Source organism: Artemia franciscana, chromosome 7 (assembly GCF_032884065.1).
Source record: "Artemia franciscana chromosome 7, ASM3288406v1, whole genome shotgun sequence".
Taxonomy (NCBI): domain Eukaryota; kingdom Metazoa; phylum Arthropoda; class Branchiopoda; order Anostraca; family Artemiidae; genus Artemia; species Artemia franciscana.
Window position 1 is genome coordinate 21,923,181 of NC_088869.1, and position 15,216 is coordinate 21,938,396.

The following is a 15,216-nucleotide window of genomic DNA, read 5'->3' on the forward strand; positions in this document are numbered from 1 at the left end:
TTTCTACATTTTTTTAGTTTGAATCGCTTTTTATGTCTTTTATGGGGCAGCCACATATTGCCATGGTGGCGTCAATTGCTTGGACTAACATATTCTACAGCTTAAAGTTAGGGTGGGAGGTGTCAACTCTAAAACTCAGTGAACTCTAACGCTCAGTCAAAGAAACGAGGTATTGCCATTAAAAGCCCTCAAAAATATCTTAATGAGACTTAAATTTACCTCTAACAAGATTATGTGATATTTGAAAAGAAAATATTATTCAAATGAGCGCTTGTCAACCGGGGATGTATAGTCTTGGCTCAAAGAAACGAGACATTTTCATTAAAAGCCCTCAAAAATATCAATGTAGCTGAAATTTACCTCTAATGAGCTTATGTGAAATTTGAAGGGAAAATATTATTCAAATATCAACTTGTCAATCGGGAATCCATAGTCTTGGCTCAAAGAAACGCGGAATTTCATTAAAAGCTCTCAAAACATTTTAATGTGGTTTAAATTTACCTCTAATATCAAGCCTCCCCTCCAAAATTGGCTGGTAGGATCCCTGCCTTTCTTCAATTCCTGGTTCTTTTTGCTTATATTTTATCCTATATAAGTTTCTTCACTTTTCGTTTTTCCGTTGTTTTGTTATAACTGCTTTTTTGTAATAATGCTTTGTAAGTTTGTTTTTATTGATAAAACTTGTACTTACAAAAGTCTGTGTCCTTTAGATTTACCGTCCTTACGTAACACCAAAATATGTGTCATTATCAGTAACAAGAGGGGACCCTCCATGGGTGGCCTGAAGAATTAAGTTTTGTGTGACCGTATGCGTCATCCTTAACATAATTAAACATTCCCTATTACGTAAGAACTAAAGAAATCATGAAGGAAACGTCTTTTAGAAAAAATGTCTTAAAACGTACTGAAATGTCTTGACAAAATGTCGTGAAATGTCTTGAAACGTCTTGAAACAACGTCTCAAAGAAAAGTGTCTTAAAAACGTCTTGCAATGTCTTGAAGAAAAATGTCTTAAAAACGTCTTCGACAAAATATCTTGGAAATGTCTTGAAAAAATCTTCTCTAACAACCTTATTACACTTTAACAAACCGTATTACCTAACAGTCAAAGCCCAATTATGTAACAACCAAAAGTAAACGAACCCTATTACGTAACATGAACCTCCATATCTACGAAAACATTCCTTATGACGTAACATACAACACTTCTCCTGAGGGAATCGCCGTTAAGCCTTCTGCGTCATTAAAGAATGAAAGGAGTAGTGGATATGTGTGTCATCAAAATCATCTTGGGGATACTACTTACATTTATTGAAATACATTGAAGTACTTCATATAAATAAAAAAGAAAAATATTACCATTTAAAATGGCTGAAAACTAAGTTTTTAGCAGTATTTGCCTCCCTAAAGAAATCTTCTGACGGGGTTGATAATGGCCTGTCTTGCTTTTCCCACCTCTGTTTCGGTAGATGTCGGAATGTAACATTTTAGGTGTATAGAGAAACATTTTAATTAATTCCTACTCGCCCCTACCTCTTTCAGCATTTATCTGAAACCTCATGCAGAGTAACTAGTTTGTCCATTAAAATGTTTTTTTTTTGGAATCTAGCCTACCCCCACCTAGACAATTACTGATCCCCCCCATTATAGTTGATACGAAATTAAAGATCACCAAAGGTGGCATAATTTCATCACAAATAAAGCGAATAAACTTGGTTGAATCGAGTATTGGTACCGTGTGGTTTGCTTCTTTTGCAACTGGGAGGCCTGAAATATAGTTATTGATACTTTTAAATCAATTAGCTTCTCGGAATTTTAAATTAATTATAAAATTCGACCTCTTATGGGTAAAGTCGTAGTTTGGTGCCATAAAATGGCAGAAAACAAGACTTTAACCTGGCCCAATCTGTATGGTCACTTAAAAAAGAGCTTTAAATTTACGCTTGAATGAACTCACTCTCAATTATCCTGGACCTTCAGTTTGATACAATCACCCTTGGTAAAAAAAAACAACAAAAAAACAAAATAAATATGCATCGACGATGTTTCTTCTGAAAAAAGCCAAATTCCACATTTCGAAGATTACTTGAAACGTCTACGGTAGGGTTCTCGGATATTATGTATCTAATAAAAGCATTTTCAATAAGATCCCTTGCTCTTTTTGGGATATTTCCCCTTTTTTCAAAAATCAGACAAATTTTCTTAATTTTTTTGTTTTGGGTGGGTAACAATAAACTGAAAGAATTTTGTATATTTAGGATCAGCATAAAAAGCAAATATTGCTGGTGTAGCAATTGTCACGAGAATTCTATTTTTAGTTTTAGTGAATGTTGGTCCAAGTAATTTTTTACTTCCAGTTTTTTTTTTATCACAAACTATTTGATAAGATTCTTTTGTGAATTTTTTTTTTTAACCTGGAAAAAGAAAGAGGGTCGATTTGACAGCTGGATAGTTAAGGTTAAATTTTGTTTTTCTTTCGCTATTCTATTTTTTTTAATGTCTGAATAGGCTATACAGGGGATTTGTTCGAGGGGGAGAATTGTCCTCTTATGAAAGAGATACGTTTTACATGTCCGTTATAAAATCAAAGCGTGGTATCTATGCAGGCAAGATGATTTTTGAGTATCTCTATTCCTTCTGTAAACTATTCTAAGACGCTGGAAATTGCATAAGGACAAGTCTAAATCGGTTATAATCTACCAGAGCAATAAATCTTTCTGTAATTTTGGTTTGAGTTTGATTTTCTTTTAAGATTAAATACATAATAAATATATTATTGATTAAATAAATTGGTCCCTTTGCTAGGAATCCTTGTCGTTTAAAATTTCCTGTATTTTGTTTCATTTTGCATGCAATTTAATCGCTCTTTTTGTTTGATATTTTTTTCTTAAAAATATCGAAAAATAAACTTGTTCCTACGAAAGAAATATACTGAAATATATTACCTGCCACTCAACCACCAGTGCTATTTTGGCCTCTGCCACCCCCTGGCAAATTTTCTACCGGCGCCCTTGCTATCTATCTGAATCGTAATTTTACTGTTCTTTACTTAGGCAGCTTTATTGCGCTGCCAATAAAAGCCAATTTCAGCATACATAAATTGAGCGTTTAAGCTGCTTTCTTATACGTACGTGATTTACTACGTTAAGTGGTCAAGATACATTACATTAAGCATAACATTTTCCACTTAAACGAGTCCTTCCACACTAGACTGAAGTAAAAAACTCAAAGAGCAATCATAATTTTAGTCTAAAATTATCACAATCTCAAAAAAGTATTTGAGCTACTCCTACCGAAAGGGATAGTTAGCCCCGCCATAAACCTACACAGTATGAACAATATAGTTTGCCCCGTTTGCCTGCGAGTGCAGGGGACTTGCGGTCATGTGTCAATCCTTAAACTCGGTCGCCCGCCTCAAAACTTCGACCTTCAAGGTTTTATTCATTTCCAATAAGGAATTATACAAAAATTAAAAACATGGAATGGAGATTACGGCAGCTGTTTACTTTCAAGTGAAAGTAAACAATAACCAATTGAAATAGTCGTGGATGTTAACCTCCCCCTCTTTACGCTAATATCAAACTAGTGCTCTTTTCGAATTATTAAATTTAAAAAGATTAAATTATTGAATGGTTGGAAAGAAACCAATTTAACTCCTTGCAACTTTTTTTTGCCTGTGGAGTTAGCTTAAGGAGCAATTTTCTTCTGTTCGTTTTTCCTTTATACAGCTGGGGTGCACCAGTTCATGAACTGACTGACAAAAATTTAAGGATTTGCGAGAGCGCGACTACTGTCGAGTACAAAGATTTTTTAAAATATAAATATAAGGGAGCCCAAAGGGCCGTAAAGCGGTCTACCAGAGCTGATAAACGGATTTTTATTGAGACAAAGCCACCTGGAGCAGAGGCAGCCACCAGTAAGGGCGACAGCTGGACAATCTATCGTATCACAAAGGAAATAACTGGAAATCTCCGAAAGCCGGCTCCTGGGATTGAAAGTAAGACTGGCCAACTTCTTACAAAAAAAGGAAAGAATACTGAGATCCATCTTTCCATCTCTTCTTACAAATAGATGGAAAGAATACTTCAATGAGGTACTAAACTTTCCGCCATCTACAAACCCTGTATGTCCTCTGACTGTGCTACCGTTCCTCCATCTTTACTTAAGGGAAGAACCTGTAAGTCTGCTTGAAGTCATGACAGTTTCGTATAAGCTTAAGAATAGCAAAGCTGCAGGAGTTCACGGCTTACAGCCTGAACTCTTGAAGTATAGAGCTGAAGTCATTGCCGAGCCTTCACAAGGCTCGGAGCCTTCTCGGGAAACTGAGACTATTCCCATCGATTGGAAGAAAGGGGTTATCGTCAATCTCTTTATTAAAGGGAGAACAACTGACTGCAATAACTAGCGATGTACCACTCTGCAGTCTGTAGGGAGTAAAATTTTGTTCCAAGTACTACTGAACCGCATTCAGTCAATTCAATGCTAAGAGATGAGCAATATCGGTTTCCATCGGGCGCTGATTTGATATTCAGTTTGAGGGTACTCAAAGAAAAAGCAAACGAATGGCAGATTGAGATTGACATTGCCTTCATTGACTTTTTGAAAGCGTTTGTTTCGGTCCACAGAGACTCACTATGGAGAATGCTATGGTATTATGGATTCCCAGGCAAGATTGTTTGTATGATTTTCACGCTATACGAGAATCAGTTATATGCTGTGCGGACTGATCATGGGGACTTACCGAATGGTTCAGTGTGAAGTCTGGTGCCCGTCAAAGATGTGTCCTCTCCCCAGTGCTATTCTTATCGACCATGTACTTTGAATATGTAATTTCAGAGGTGGAATTCAGCTGAACCAAAACCGCACATTCTGTGACGGTGATTTCGCTGATGATATAACCCTCCCATCTCATTTAAGAGAGGAAACATAGATCGGATCTGACGTACTAGAGGAGGTTGAAGAATTCAAGTACCTCGGTAGTGTCATTAAATGTGATGGTAGCCTTGAGCGGGGAATAACCACACGCATTGCATGCGCAGGAAGCGCCTTGAATAAATTAAGAAATGTGTGGAGGAATCCAGCATACTCCCTAAAGCTCAAGCTCCGACTTTTCAATAGTAACGTCCTCTCCGCACTAATGTACGGCTCCGAATCTTGGGCGTCGACTAAGTAGCTGGGAAAGCGAAACCAGGGTTAGAGAACATCTGTCTTCGGTGCGTCCTTTGTATCCCGTGGACGGATAAGCTCTCTAACGCCTCTATACGTGAAAAGACAAAGCAGCCACTCGGGATCGATAGAATTGTGACTAGACGATGGTCATATTGGGGTCACATGGTGCGGATGGGTAAGGGCCACCTACCTCATTGGGTTCCTTCTGGCATCAGAAGACGTGGGCGACAGAAAGTAGCACTAGGCAAATTCCTGGAGAAGGATACCGCGCTTTTGAGATCGTCAGTTGAAGAACTGGTCAAAAGCACAAGAGAGGTTGTCATGAAGAGGTGTACCGTTGTCACCTTATGCGACAGCTGGCGTGAGAAGACCTAAGTCTAAGTAAGTAAGTAAGAATCAGGGTATGGGGATTGTGTTTCTGTGGGGGATTTTAAACAGAAGGAGAGAAGGGGCATGCCAGACACCGTTTTATGTCTAAAACTTGCTTCACCAAGTGAAGTTCGGTCACCTGGAAGTAAAACTTAGAAGAACCGAAATAAAATCCTATAATGATTCAAACCTAAACGGTGCCTGATTGATGATTAATAATTCAATCCTTCCTTTTTTTTCTTTTCTTTTTATTGACAAACCAGGCAAAGATGTCACAATTTTTCAACTTTTCAAGGGAGTTAAGCATATGAACAAATACTTTTTTTCACGCCCGAAATTTTTTTTTCAAATGGAATCCGTCACTGCAGAGGTAAGGGGATACCCCCTGGTGTTCAAAAAGGGTCTCCTGATGTCCCACTAATAGCTGGTCAGCAACTATTCAGTATAGTGTACCCGTTCGTATTACTCTATAGGCCTGTACGTTCTATAGTAACCGTTTATTTTGTATTGACTGTATGCATGTTTAGGGACGACTGCACCACCCTGTGTCAGAATCCCCTTTGGAACGGGGATTTTATGTAAATAGCTTTTCGATAGTTCTGAGCTAATCTTCCAAACCTAACTTTACATGTTTAGAATCAGTATTAAAGAAGTTTCTTTTTACGTATTATTTTTGATCAGATTTTTTTTTTAGTTTCGGATGATATTGAAAAGGGTCGCTCTTGCGTACAACTACTGATCACGAATGGTCTGATGAAGGCCGTTGCTAGAACTTCAGTTTGGGGGGAGGGCGGAGGTTACAGAAGAAATCGTTTAAAAACGCATCAAAAATTCGTTTATGTGCGATTGTTCTGTTTTTACGAGTCGGACAAAAGTTCTGGGAGGGGTGGGATTAAACCTCCTAAGCCCCCTCCTTAAATCTGATATTCGTCTCATTAGTGTTTTGTAGAAGTATCAGCTCTTTGTATCTATAAAGTAGTTGTATCTATAAATCTATTATTCAAAAGTATGATTATGCTTTTGAATAAATTCTTACGGTAATGGTCTCCGGTCTGCAAAGAATAAGTTATTCAAATTGCGTAACGGAGATAAGGATCTGGCTGACTAAATTTCACTTTTTTTGACAGTAATTAAGAAGCAGGCAAGATGAAAGACCACGTGGAGTTTTATAATGGTTATAAGATGCCAATATTGGGACTTGGAACTTGGTCGGTAAGTTTTATTTTTTTTTGGCTCAGTCCCCTTCGTTTAGTATCCTTATTGCCTTCTATATTGCAGAAATTGATAAACAGTTAGTTTTTTTTTTTCGCCAGCGACCCCCATAGATTCTGGCTATGACCGCTGTAACTTACAGATGATAAGAAGGAAATCTGTCTTCGGACTATTTTGGATCACCGACATTAATTGTCTAGGTATATTGTCTAGGAGTCCTATTCCATTAAAATTATTTTTTGCAAAAATCAAAATTTATTGCTTTTCTTTGCCCCCCCCCCTCCCCCTAGATTTCAAATATACCTTTCAGTTGGCAATTGAAAAAATGCCGCTAACTGTTTTAAATATATATTGCCTCCGCCCCCCCCACCCTACAAAATAATATGAATTGGTACCACTGGTTTGAGCTATAATACTATTCAGTATAAATATTCGTCGAATAACGTTGAATAAATATTTGACAAGAAATTTTATACGAAAGAGATAAGAACTATCACATATATTGTCTTATTTACAAATTTCACAAGTTAGCACGCGCTTAAAATTTACCAAAGACATAAACCTAAATTGAAAATTAATGATTCGTTCACACTACACTGAAGAACCCTTCATACTAGTAAAATAATTAATGTTGCGTTATGTAGTAACATAAGTAGTGCCATGTAGACTCGAGCCTTACCTAAAATTTTGCGTTACGTAGGCTATTTAGTAGCGACAAAGTGGAATTTCTGGATGAGTTATTGATAATTTAGTAAATTAATTTACCGTCCCTAGAAAGCCTATCACTCTAGATCTGGGATTGAATCTCCATTCCATGTTTTTAATTTTTGTATAATTCCTTATTGGAAATGAATAAAAACTTGAAGGTCGAAGTTTTGAGGCGGGCGACCGAGTTTAAGGATTGACACATGACCGCAAGTCCCCTGCACTCGCAGGCAAACGGGGCAAACTATATTGTTCATACTGTGTAGGTTTATGGCGGGGCTAACTATGCCTTTCGGTGGGAGTAGCTCAAATACTTTTTTGAGATTGTGATAATTTTAGACTAAGATTATGATTGCTCTTTGATTTTTTACTTCAGTCTAGTGTGGAAGGACTCGTTTAAGTGGAAAATGTTATGCTTAATGTAATGTATCTTGACCACTTAACGTAGTAAATCACGTACGTATAAGAAAGCAGCTTAAACGCTCAATTTATGTACGCTGAAATTGGCTTTTATTGGCAGCGCAATAAAGCTGCCTAAGTAAAGAACAGTAAAATTACGATTCAGATAGATAGCAAGGGCGCCGGTAGAAAATTTGCCAGGGGGTGGCAGAGGCCAAAATAGCACTGGTGGTTGAGTGGCAGGTAATATATTTCAGTATATTTCTTTCGTAGGAACAAGTTTATTTTTAGATATTTTTAAGAAAAAAATATCAAACAAAAAGAGCGATTAAATTGCATGCAAAATGAAACAAAATACAGGAAATTTTAAACGACAAGGATTCCTAGCAAAGGGACCAATTTATTTAATCAATAATATATTTATTATGTATTTAATCTTAAAAGAAAATCAAACTCAAACCAAAATTACAGAAAGATTTATTGCTCTGGTAGATTATAACCGATTTAGACTTGTCCTTGTGCAATTTCCAGCGTCTTAGAATAGTTTACAGAAGGAATAGAGATACTCAAAAATCATCTTGCCTGCATAGATACCACGCTTTGATTTTATAACGGACATGTAAAACGTATCTCTTTCATAAGAGGACAATTTTCCCCCTCGAACAAATGCCCTGTATATCCTATTCAGACATTAAAAAAAATAGAATAGCGAAAGAAAAACAAAATTTAACCTTAACTATCCAGCTTTCAAATCGACCCTCTTTCTTTTTCCAGGTTAAAAAAAAAAAAAAAAAAAAAAAAATCACAAAAGAATCTTATCAAATAGTTCGTGATAAAAAAAACTGGAAGTAAAAAATTACTTGGACCAACATTCACTAAAACTAAAAATAGAATCCTCGTGACAATTGCTACACCAGCAATATTTGCTTTTTATGCTGATTCTAAATATTCAAAATTCTTTCAGTTTATTGTTACCCACCCAAAACAAAAAAATTAAGAAAATTTGTCTGATTTTTGAAAAAAGGGGAAATATCCCAAAAAGAGCAAGGGATCTTATTGAAAATCCTTTTATTAGATACATAATATCCGAGAACCCTACCGTAGACGTTTCAAGTAATCTTCGAAATGTGGAATTTGGCTTTTTTCAGAAGAAACATCGTCGATGCATATTTATTTAGTTTTTTTTTTTGTTTTTTTTTACCAAGGGTGATTGTATCAAACTTGAGAGTGAGTTCATTCAAACGTAAATTTAAAGCTCTTTTTTAAGTGACCATACAGATTGGGCCAGGTTAAAGTCTTGTTTTCTGCCATCTTATGGCACCAAACTGCGACTATACCCATAAGAGGTCGAATTTTATAATTAATTTAAAATTCTGAGAAGCTAATTGATTTAAAAGTATCAATAACTATATTTCAGGTCTCCCTGTTGCAAAAGAAGCAAACCACACGGTACCACTACTCGATTCAACCAAGTTTATTCGCTTTATTTGTGATGAAATTGTGTCACGTTTGGTGATCTTTAATTGCGTATCAACTATAATGGGGGGGATCAGTAATTGTCTAGGTGGGGGTAGGCTAGATTCCTAAAAAATACATTTTAATGGACAAACTAGTTAGTCTGCATGAGGTTTCAGATAAATGCTGAAAGAGGTAGGGGCGAGTAGGAATTAATTAAAATGTTTCTCTATACACCTAAAATGTTACATTCCGACATCTATCGAAACAGAGGTGGGAAAAGCAAGACAGGCCATTATCAGCCCCACCAGAAAATTTCTTTAGGGAGGCAAATACTGCTAAAAACTTAGTTTTCAGCCATTTTAAATGGTAATATTTTTCTTTTCTATTTATATGAAGTACTTCAATGTATGTCAATAAATGTAAGTAGTATCCCCAAGATGATTTTGATGACACACATATCCACTACTCCTTTCATCCTTTAATGACGCAGAAGGCTTAACGGCGATTCCTTCAAGAGAAGTGTTGCATGTTACGTCATAAGGAATGTTTTCGTACTATGGAGGTTCATGTTACGTAATAGGGTTTGTTTACTTTTGGTTGTTACATAATTGGGCTTTGACTGTTAGGTAATAGGGTTTGTTAAAGTGTAATAGGGTTGTTAGAGAAGATTTTTTCAAGACATTTCCAAGATATTTTGTCCAAGACGTTTTTAAGACATTTTTTCTTCAAGACATTGCAAGACGTTTTTAAGACACTTTTCTTTGAGACGTTGTTTCAAGACGTTTCAAGACATTTCACGACATTTTGTCAAGACATTTCAGTACGTTTTAAGACATTTTTTCTAAAAGACGTTTCCTTCATGATTTCTTTAGTTCTTACGTAATAGGGAATGTTTACTTATGTTAAGGATGACGCATACGGTCACACATAACTTAATTCTTCAGGCCACCCGTGGAGAGTCCCCTCTTGTAACTGAAAATGACACACATTTTGGCGTTACATAAGGACGGTAAATCTAAAGGACACAGACTTTTGTAAGTACAAGTTTTATCAATAAAAACAAACTTACAAAGCATTATTACAAAAAAAGCAGTTATAACAAAACAACGGAAGAACGAAAAGTGAAGAAACTTATATAGGATAAAATATAAGCAAAAAGAACCATGAATTGAAGAAAGGCAGGGATCCTACCAACCAATTTTGGAGGGGAGGCTTGATATTAGAGGTAAATTTAAACCACATTAAAATGTTTTGAGAGCTTTTAATGAAATTCCGCGTTTCTTTGAGTCAAGACTATGCATTCCCGATTGACAAGTTGATATTTGAATAATATTTTCCCTTCAAATTTCACATAAGCTCATTAGAGGTAAATTTCAGCTACATTGATATTTTTGAGGGCTTTTAATGAAAATGCCTCGTTTCTTTGAGCCAAGACTATACATCCCCGGTTGACAAGCGCTCATTTGAATAATTTTCTTTTCAAATATCACATAATCTTGTTAGAGGTAAATTTAAGTCTCATTGAGATATTTTTGAGGGCTTTTAATGGCAATACCTCGTTTCTTTGACTGAGCGTTAGAGTCCACTGAGTTTTAGAGTTAACACCTCCCACCCTAACTTTAAGCTGTAGAACATGTTAGTCCAAGCAATTGACGCCACCATGGCAATATGTGGCTGCCCCGTAAAAGACATAAAAAGCGATTCAAACTAAAAAAAATGTAGAAAAAACAAAACATGAAAAAGCTTATAAAGGATAAAATAGAAACAAGAAGAATAATGAATTAAAGAAAGGCTGGGAAAATACTAACCAATTCCAGAAGGGAGGCCTGTTATAAGAGGTAAATTCAAACCATACTAAAGTATTTTGAGAGATTTTAATGAAAGTTCTTCGTTTCTTTCAGCCAAGACTACTCATTCCTAATTGACAAGCGCACATCTGAATGATATTCTTCCTTCAAATTACACTTAATCTCGATAGAGGTAAATTTAAGCCACATGAAGGTATTTTTGAGAGCTTTGGTGAAAATATCTTGTTTCTTTGCAAAAAAACCATGAATTGAAGAAAGGCAGGGATCCTATTAACCAATTCCAGAAGGGAGGCTGGTTGTTACAGGTAAATTTCATCCAGATTGAGATATTTTGAGAGCTTTTAATGACAATCCTTCGTTTCTTTGAGCCAAGACTGCATTCCCGATTGACAAGCGCACATTTGAATAACATTTTCCCTTCAAATTTCCCATAATATCGTTAGAGGTAAATTTAAGCCAAATTAAGATATATCGGCCTATTACATTTGCTACTACTTTCTGCAAGACACTTGTAATGCCAGAACTTATGCTAGATAAATGCTACATGCCACCATATCAGTTTGGCTTCCAGAAAGACCTAGGGTGTGCCCACGTCCTTACTGCACTATAGTCAATGCTTATAGATGCTGATAAGTCTGGTGATTCGCTAATATTTTTCTTTTTTATTTATATGAAGTACTTCAATGTATTTCAATAAATGTAAGTAGTATCCCCAAGATGATTTTGATGACACACATATCCACTACTCCTTTCATTCTTTAATGACGCAGAAGGCTTAACGGCGATTCCCTCAGGAGAAGTGTTGCATGTTACGTCATAAGGAATGTTTTCGTAGATATGGAGGCTCATGTTACGTAATAGGGTTTGTTTACTTTTGGTTGTTACATAATTGGGCTTTGACTGTTAGGTAATACGGTTTGTTAAAGGTTAGAGAAGATTTTTTCAAGACATTTCCAAGATATTTTGTCCAAGACGTTTTTAAGACATTTTTCTTCAAGACATTGCAAGACGTTTTTAAGACACTTTTCTTTGAGACGTTGTTTCAAGACGTTTCAAGACATTTCACGACATTTTGTCAAGATATTTCAGTACGTTTTAAGACATTTTTTCTAAAAGACGTTTCCTTCATGATTTCTTTAGTTCTTACGTAATAGGGAATGTTTACTTATGTTAAGGATGACGCATACGGTCACACATAACTTAATTCTTCAGGCCACCCATGGAGGGTCCCCTCTTGTAACTGAAAATGACACACATTTTGGTGTTACGTAAGGACGGTAAATCTAAAGGACACAGACTTTTGTAAGTACAAGTTTTATCAATAAAAACAAACTTACAAAGCATTATTACGAAAAAGCAGTTATAACAAAACAACGGAAAAACGAAAAGTGAAGAAACTTATATAGGATAAAATATAAGCAAAAAGAACCAGGAATTGAAGAAAGGCAGGGATCCTACCAACCAATTTTGGAGGGGAGGCTTGATATTACAGGTAAATTTAAACCACATTAAAATGTTTTGAGAGCTTTTAATGAAATTCCGCGTTTCTTTGAGCCAAGACTGTGCATTCCCGATTGACAAGTTGATATTTGAATAATATTTTCCCTTCAAATTTCACATAAGCTCATTAGAGGTAAATTTCAGCTACATTGATATTTTTGAGGGCTTTTAATGAAAATGTCTCGTTTCTTTGAGCCAAGACTATACATCCCCGGTTGACAAGCGCTCATTTGAATAATATTTTCTTTTCAAATATCACATAATCTTGTTAGAGGTAAATTTAAGTTTCATTGAGATATTTTTGAGGGTTTTTAATGGCAATACCTCGTTTCTTTGACTGAGCGTTAGAGTTCACTGAGTTTTAGAGTTGACACCTCGCACCCTAACTTTAAGCTGTAGAATACGTTAGTCCAAGCAATTGACGTCACCATGGCAATATGTGGCTGCCCCATAAAAGACATAAAAAGCGATTCAAACTAAAAAAATGTAGAAAAAACAATACATGAAAAAGCTTATAAAGGATAAAATAGAAACAAAAAGAATAATGAAATAAAAAAAAGGCTGGGAAAATACTAACAAATTCCAGAAGGGAGGCTTGTTATAAGAGGTAAATTCAAACCATAATAAAGTATTTTGAGAGATTTTAATGAAAGTTCTTCGTTTCTTTCAGCCAAGACTATTCATTCCTAATTGACAAGCGCACATCTGAATGATATTCTTCCTTCAAATTACACTTAATCTCGATAGAGGTAAATTTAAGCCACATTAAGGTATTTTTGAAAGCTTTGGTGAAAATATCTTGTTTCTTTGCAAAAAAAACCATGAATTGAAGAAAGGCAGGGATCCTATTAACCAATTCCAGAAGGAAGGCTTGTTGTTACAGGTAAATTTCATCCAGATTGAGATATTTTGAGAGCTTTTAATGACAATCCTTCGTTTCTTTGAGCCAAGACTGCATTCCCGATTGACAAGCGCACATGTCAATACTGCAAGACACTTGTAATGCCAGAACTTATGCCAGATAAATGCTACATGCCGCCATATCAGTTTGGCTTCCAGAAAGACCTAGGGTGTTCCCACGTCCTTACTGCACTATAGTCAATGCTTATAGATGCTGATAATGATTCGCTCGTTCTAAGGAGTCATGATGTGAGCCGTGCTTCCGACTCTCTAATTCACGCACAAATTTTCCTTGAGCTGTATAAACGTGGAGTTGACACGGCTGCTATTCGTGCTTTGTATGATATGTAGAACCATCTTGCTGTTGTAATCAGGCTACCTGATGGGACGATAACACGTTTCGTTATTCCAGTCCGTCGAGGCGTCAGGCAGGGTGCCCTCACTTCTCCAGTTGCCTTCAATAACTCTATCCTGAACGCCCAGTCCAGCGCAGTTCCTTGTATTTTAAAAGGGATCGATGTGTCGCTAATCGCCTATTCAGATGATATTTTTAACCCCAGTCGAACAGTACAGTCGTTCGAAAGAAATTTTACTATTTTAAGAAAAGAATATGCTAAGATTAACCTTACATTCAATAGAGAAAAATCGGATGTGGATCTCTTCAACTGGGGTGAAACTCGAGCACGATTTATTGTTAATCTTGACGGCGCACCAGTTACCCCAAAATGACAAATGAAATATTTAGGGCTTCCTATCAGTGACACTCTTAAAGCAACTAGAAGGCTCTTGATCCTTCATTTCCAGCGTCGAGTAGCAACTGCATACGGAAGTTTGGTAGCAAACAAACTTCGACTCAACCGCAAACTGCTAGCTAAACTTTACAATGCTTCTGCACTCCCGAATTTCCTATACCTTGCACTTTTTTGGTGTACGTTTACGATAACTGTAAACGTGTAAACGTGTACGGAGACGAAGGAGCTTCGGCGAATCTGTTCCCGGTATGCCAAATACCTGCTTGCCCTTCCACCATGGTCAAGAAACTCCTGGGTCATTTAAAGATATGGCATCATAGACCCGAAAGCTTCTATCAGAAAAAGCATAGAAGCTTATATTAGTAGAATTGGTTCGCACCCATGGAGTGCTATTTTGAAACAATGAATGTTTTGCTCTTGCTTTTGAATGTTTTCATTGTTTTAAGTAAGATAGAGTGTCGTTTAGTTTTTTTTAGGTCATTTTCTTTTGCCTCTTTTCTTTTATTCACATTATACTCCGTTTTTCATGTGTATTATAAAGGGTTATAGATAAATTCAATTCAATTAAATGAGAACTTTTAATGAAAATGCCTCATTTCTGTGATTAGGTGTTATATTTCACTCCACTTCAGTAGAAAAACTTCTTTTAACACTTCTCACCTTAACTTTAAGCTGTAGAACATGTTAGTCCAAACGATTCACGCCGCCATGGCAATATGTGGCTCGTCCGTAAAACACAGAAAAAAGCAATTCAAACTCACAGAATGGCGAAAACAAAACATAAAAAAGCTGATAAAGGATAAAATATAAGCAAAAAGAACCATGAATTAGAGAAAGTCAAGGATGCTACAAAGCAATTCCAGAGAGGAGGGTTTACACTAGAGGTAAATTTAAACCATATTAAGATATTTTGGGAGTTTTTTCTCCTGTTTTTTTTAGCCAAA

At 36.1% G+C, this 15,216-nt stretch overlaps 1 protein-coding gene across 1 annotated transcript in view; it reads left to right on the top strand.

The window, feature by feature from the left end:
• Positions 1-6,615: 6,615 nt before the first annotated feature.
• LOC136028990 (1,5-anhydro-D-fructose reductase-like) overlaps positions 6,616-15,216 on the top strand; it is a 32,830-nt gene continuing 24,229 nt past the window's right edge. The window contains exon 1 of the mRNA XM_065706989.1: positions 6,616-6,750. Within this exon, the coding sequence (XP_065563061.1) occupies positions 6,685-6,750 (66 nt within the window). The 5' untranslated portion in view covers positions 6,616-6,684. The remainder of the gene's footprint in view (positions 6,751-15,216) is intronic.